This window comes from Triticum aestivum, chromosome 6B, assembly GCF_018294505.1.
Source record: "Triticum aestivum cultivar Chinese Spring chromosome 6B, IWGSC CS RefSeq v2.1, whole genome shotgun sequence".
NCBI classification, from domain to species: Eukaryota; Viridiplantae; Streptophyta; class Magnoliopsida; order Poales; family Poaceae; genus Triticum; species Triticum aestivum.
In genome coordinates this window covers 625,478,021-625,484,026 of record NC_057810.1, presented here as the reverse complement: position 1 = coordinate 625,484,026, position 6,006 = coordinate 625,478,021, and the positions used below count along the sequence as shown (strand labels likewise).

General features: G+C 50.0%; 1 protein-coding gene across 1 annotated transcript; it reads right to left on the bottom strand.

Annotated features, from left to right (window-relative positions):
- Positions 1-5,178: 5,178 nt before the first annotated feature.
- LOC123134597 (probable calcium-binding protein CML17) lies at positions 5,179-5,732 on the bottom strand. Its single transcript, XM_044553818.1, has one exon. It carries the CDS (start codon positions 5,634-5,636, stop codon positions 5,346-5,348), a length of 291 nt encoding a protein of 96 aa, XP_044409753.1. The 5' UTR covers positions 5,637-5,732; the 3' UTR covers positions 5,179-5,345.
- Between the last annotated feature and the right edge of the window lie 274 nt (positions 5,733-6,006).

Genomic DNA, 6,006 nt, shown 5'->3' with positions numbered 1-6,006 from the left:
TAATGTGCACAATGTGATCAAGGAGTTGATCACGGGATGATGTGTTACAGAACGAGTAAAGAGACTTGCCGGTAACAAGATTGAACAAGGTATCGGCATACCAACGATCGAATCTCGGGCAAGTACTATACCGGTAGACAAAGGGAATTGTATACGGGATTGATTGAATCCTCGACATCGTGGTTCATCCGATGAGATCATCGTGGAACATGTGGGAGCCAACATGGGTATCCAGATCCCGCTGTTGGTTATTGACTGGAGAGTCGTCTCGGTCATGTCTGCATGGTTCCCGAACCCGTAGGGTCTACACACTTAAGGTTCGATGACGCTAGGGTTATAGGGAATAGATATACGTGGTTACCGAATGTTGTTCGGAGTCCCGGATGAGATCTCGGACGTCACGAGGAGTTCCGGAATGGTCCGGAGGTAAAGATTTATATATGGGAAGTCCTCTTTTGGTCATCCAAAAAGTTTCGGGTGCTATCGGTAATGTACCGGGACCATCGGGAGGGTCCTGGGGGTCCACCAGGTGGGGCCACCGGCCCCAGAGGGCTGCATGGGCCAAGTGTGGGAGGGGACCAGCCCCGGGTGGGCTGGTGTGCTCCCCCACCAGGGCCCAAGGCGCCTAGGGTTGAAAAACCTAGGGGAAGGGGGCGCCTCCACCTTGCTTGGGGGGCAAGTTTCCCCCTCTCCCCCCTTGGCTGCCACCCTAGATGGGTTCTAGGGGCTGCCGCACCCCTTGGGGTGGGAACCCTAAAGGGGGCACAGCCCCCTCCCTCTCCCCTATATATAGTTGAGGTCTAGGGGCTGCCCAATACATGAGTTATTTCTCTCCCTGGCGCAGCCCTACCCCTCTCCCTCCTCATCTCTCGCGGTGCTTGGAGAAGCCCTGCTGGAATGCCATGCTCCTCCATCACCACCATGCCGTTGTGCTACTGCTGGATGGAGTCTTCCCCAACCTCTCCCTCTCTCCTTGCTGGATCAAGGCACGGGAGACGTCACCGGGCTGCACGTGTGTTGAATACGGAGGTGCCGTCCGTTCGGCACTAGGATCTCCGGTGATTTGGATCACGACGAGTACGACTCCATCAACCCCGTTCTCTTGAACGCTTTCGCTTAGCGATCTACAAGGGTATGTAGATCACTCCTCCTCTCTCTCTCGTTGCTAGTCTCTCCATAGATAGATCTTGGTGACTCGTAAGAAAATTTTGAATTTGTGCTATGTTCCCCAACAACACATACATCCACCGCATCTCCGACCCTGCCATTTGTGCACTGTCACGAGTATTAGGCCCCATCTGTTCCTCCTGCCGTAGTATCTCATTAAAATCGCCAATACATAACCACGGAAGGGTACTCTCCCCCCTCAACCTCTTCATAGTCTCCCATGTTTTGTACCACAAGCTTCTGTTTGCCTCTCCATAGAAACATGTGAGTTGCCATTGATCTGAACCTGGACTCAAAACCCAGGAGTCAATGTGATACCGCGAGTAATTTTTTATTACAAGATTAACATCCGCCTTCCAAAAAATACAAAGACCTCCACTCCTACCACTACTAGCTACTGCAAAACTGTTATGAAACCCTAAAGACACCGCCAAACCCTCCACTCGATTCTTTGCAATTTGCGTCTCCACAATACAAAGGACCGACGACGCACTTTCCTCCACAAGAGCATGGAGCTCATTAACTGTCGAGGGTCGCCAATCCCACAGCAGTTCCAACATAAGGTCCTCATCAGGCTTGGCGGTCCTCCTCAAGGGAGGCCGCCTTGTTCAACAGCTCCATCTCTTCACCCTCTTCTCCCTCCCGTCTCCTCTTCTTAACGATGTGTACCTTCTCCGGCGTCGAGACCACTGCGTTGCTTGGAGCAGAAGAAGATGCCCCTTCTATCAGCAAAATGGTCCCTGCCACCTTGCCTGCCAGATGAGTAAGTTGTTGTCCTCTAATGTTTAGTGAGCCATCCGCCGCCACCAACCTTTTCCGGGCTCCCTTCTCGACTCCCGCACCAGAATTCTCCCTCCTATCCTCCACATCCATCTGCTGCGACCCATGTGAATAATCTCCTCCCCCTTCTCCCCTTCCTCGGCCCCCTGACGGGCCTCTCCCTCCTCGCCCCCTAGCTCCTCTACCCCCATCGCCACCCCGACCTCTGCCAAAACTATCTCCTCTACCTCCACCACCATACGGTTGGGACGCTGGCATCTCCGGCTCCCATAACAACCAATCACCCCATACAAAAGAACTTGGCCCGTGTATGCCGTCTCCACATTCATCAGCCAAGTGACCCATCAAGCAAAAGTCTGGAAGCTTTTCATAGAAAACACTAAACTTTTTATGCTCCTTCAAGGTGATTGGGACAAACCTAACTAGTGGCTCGTTCACATCAACAAATACCCGGGCTCGTAATGTACTTGCCGGGTTAATCCTGCCCTCATTAACCACAACTGTAAACGGAGGGTCTCCCACCTTTGCAGCTACCTTTTCCGCCAACTCCCTTCTCCTTGTAAGGCCATCAGGCAAGCCCTTGACTCTAGCCCAAAGCGGGATCTTGTTTTGTCTATAGCCATTAACATCAGAGAAATAGTCATACTCCTGCAACACCACGGGCGCCCGCCGGAACAGCCACCGCCCTCCCTACATGACCTTCCTCCAATCTCCCAAATAGTGGCATTGAACAAGAAACATATTTGGCCCCTTGATATTGAATGTGACACCCTGCGCCGCCGACCAGGCATTACGCATTTGCGTCAAGAGCGCCACATGGCTAAACGGTTTTGTCGTGTGAACACGAAACAGTGCTAACCAGCGAACATCCTTGATTAAATCTTCATCCTCCTCCGAGAAATCCAGATCCTCCTCTTCCTTCCCATGTAGCTTCATCCCGGTGAACTGATCCTCAAGATCCGGCCCCGGTCCAAAATACGCTCCATGCTCATCCTCCCCTTCGTCAGATGCGTTCCTTCTTGCCTGCGAGCTATTACTCCCCCCATCCACCGCCATGGAATTGTCTTGCCTTCTCTCCCCCCTAAGACCCCCAGGCAAATCAAATCTCATCGCCCCCCTGCACCTACCCCTACTCCCGCCGCCATCTCTTCCCCCTGACTCCCTGTCTCCTGTTGCGTTGGATCCGCCATGCAAGCGAATGTGCGCGGCGGGGATGTGGTAGATCTCACTGGCAGCCGGAGAGAACCGGCGATCGACGAGGTTTTACGTGGACTCTAGCGAAGATCACCAGAGGAAGGGTGGAACCCTAGAAAACTAGGGGAAAACTACAGGTCTAAGCACCGCACTAACCAGTAGGACAACGAACCACTTGGGCCTATATACTTCTTTCCCATCTTTTATTCTTTCTCTAGGTTGCAGAGAGCCCCCGGTTTTGGGAAGCTTCCCAAAGTGTTTTCCCCAGTTCGCTGATCAGTTTTCGGATGGTTCATATTCGGGTTTTTTTCTTGTTCCTTTCTCATTTTTCTTGTTTCTTTTCTTATTACTTTTTTTGTTTCCTTAAATGCGTGAACCTTTTTCAAATTTGTTATTTTTTAAAAAAAATGATGAACCTTTTTCTAAAAATTGATTATCTTTTTCTAAAATTCATGAACTTTTTCAAAATGGTGAATTTTTTCAAATTCATGAACTTTTTCCAAAATTACATGAACTTTTTCCAAATTCAACGAACTTTTTTTCAATTGTGTGAACCTTTTTCCAGCTCACGAACTTTTCTGTGTTTTTATTTTTTTGTGTGAATTTTATTTTTTTTTATATTTTTTAAAAACTCAATGATTGACCAGTCAACCGTTGGACGAAGGCAATGAAGGTTTGGCATGCGCTGGCGAGCGTTTTTAGCTCTGCCTCATGACGGGCCGACACATAGGAGCAGTCGCGTGGGCACCCAAACCCCAACAGGTGCCTTCAGCGCCGGTTAAGAGATCCTGGAGCAGTAGTAAGAGACAGCCGCGGGAAATTCATCGGGGCATCAACAGCTTATCGCATGCAAATCCCGGATGTCGTCTCGGCGGAAGATGCAGCTCTGTTAGAAGGCATAAAACTTCTCCAAAGCCTAGGTTGCAACAATGTGATGCTGAGAATGGATAATATTGTGGTGGTTGATGCTCTACGGATGAATGAAGGTCATGCTATGGTGGCAGCCCCAGATTTAGAAGAATGTAGATTCTTGCTTCGTGAGTTCGGGAAGGTAACTATTGAGCATTGTAATCGAGAGTCAAATGTAATTGCTCATGAGCTAGCTAGTTGGGGAAGTACAAGCTCTCCCTCTGTATGGGTAGACGCACCCCTGAGTTTATTGTAAAATCTCTAGCAAACGATGTAAGTGTGATTGATTAATAAAGCTAGTCGTGAAGGACTTCCCGTCAAAAAAAGGAGATCCTGGAAATCTGGAATATTGAAACCTGGGCCCGTCCCGAGCTGTCTTTTCAGCTGCAAAAGAAGCACGACCCAGTTTTGGGTTTTTTCGGCCGAGCTGCCGATGATCGGGTTAGTGGCAAGTATGCTTTGTGCAATTGTTCTCACGGCTACACTTTATCATGCTCATGATCGGTTTTCTCAACCATATGATAACATAGTAGACGTAAGACATGTGACCTTGCTAGGGGTGGATCCTGTCCTGCCCATGATGGATCGCATGATTTTAGGTTCTCACTTATTGTGTATGAGACTCTTTAAAATCTTTGAGCATAGTACGTAGGTTTTGTACATTTTTCAGGATTTGTATTTGATAATAAAGCTAGAGTTGACAGTTTTCGAACGACTTTGATGCAACTTTGTGCTTTATGCGAACTCTCTGTTTTCCGAACAGCCCTTTTCAGTTTCTTGGTTTTGATATATTTTGTTCTGTTGAACTTGATCAATGATAATCAGGTCGTTCCCTTGGAAAAAAAACATGTTATCAAGTTGTGTGCAGTGGCACGATGTCCGTCGCTGTGCAGCGATTAGGAGCTATTCGTGCTTATGCATCAGGAAGTCCAGCAGAGAACAACGTAGCAACAACGGTCGGACGGCGTCTCCAAATACCATTATTCACACACAGACCACGTTTCCAAGTTGAGGAATCATATGGTTCTGATCACTGAAGATGCCGGCACGTGCATCGGTTCAGCTGTTCATTTTTCAGGGGACTCTGAACTTCTGAGGCAGGAAAGAACAAAAAGAAACAGGTCCAGAGGCAGTAGCACACACAACACAAAATCCACTTTACTGATTATTTACATCTTAATACTGTACCAATCAAGCAGCCACGAGCAATCGCATCCAAGCCAGCTAGTACGTACAGTACGTATCTGACGGATCGATCAGAGAGAGATTATTGGGAGGCTGCTAGCAGTGCTAGGCTAGGCGTCGAGGTCGGCGGCCTTGAGGTGGAGGTTGGTGCGCGCGAAGGCGTAGAGCCTGGCCATCTCGTCGCCGTCGACGAGGCCGTTGCGGTTGGCGTCGGCGTCCCGCAGCGCCTCCCTGGCCTTCCACCAGGCGAACCACAGGTCGAGGCTGCGCAGCGCCTCCCGCAGCTCCTCCCGGCTGATCCGCCCGTCCCCGTCCGCGTCGAACTGCGCCAGCCACGCCCGGAACTCCTCCACCGTCGTCTCCTGCGGCAGCGCCCTGTAGTCGTACCGCATGAACGCCATCTTCCTCGATCTTTTGTATGCTTTGCTCTCTCAGACAGAGAGTGCGTACGTGTTTGCTCCTCCGTCCCCGCGGTTGATGCCCGTCTATATATACCCGATATCCATGGCGATGACAAAGTTCATGCTTTTACGGGCACTCTCGTTGCCTCACGTTTCGGCGCACGTTTGATGCGTTGTTAGGCGAGGCCAATCAGCGAAGATATCGGCTGCTTTTTCGACAGGCTGCTAGTCTATCATCAGATTCGATGCTTGCTCGAAGAACATTGGTAGCCTGGTGACTACATCCGTGCATGCCCGATGCTTCCTCCAAGAACTTGGAATCGGATGCCTTTGACTTCAACGGCACATAGTACATTTTTGCTGCGGACGC

Bases quoted from the DNA above. Each gene is read 5' to 3' on its own strand.
- LOC123134597 (XM_044553818.1), bottom strand. From the start codon at position 5,636: ATGGCGTTCATGCGGTACGACTACAGGGCGCTGCCGCAGGAGACGACG.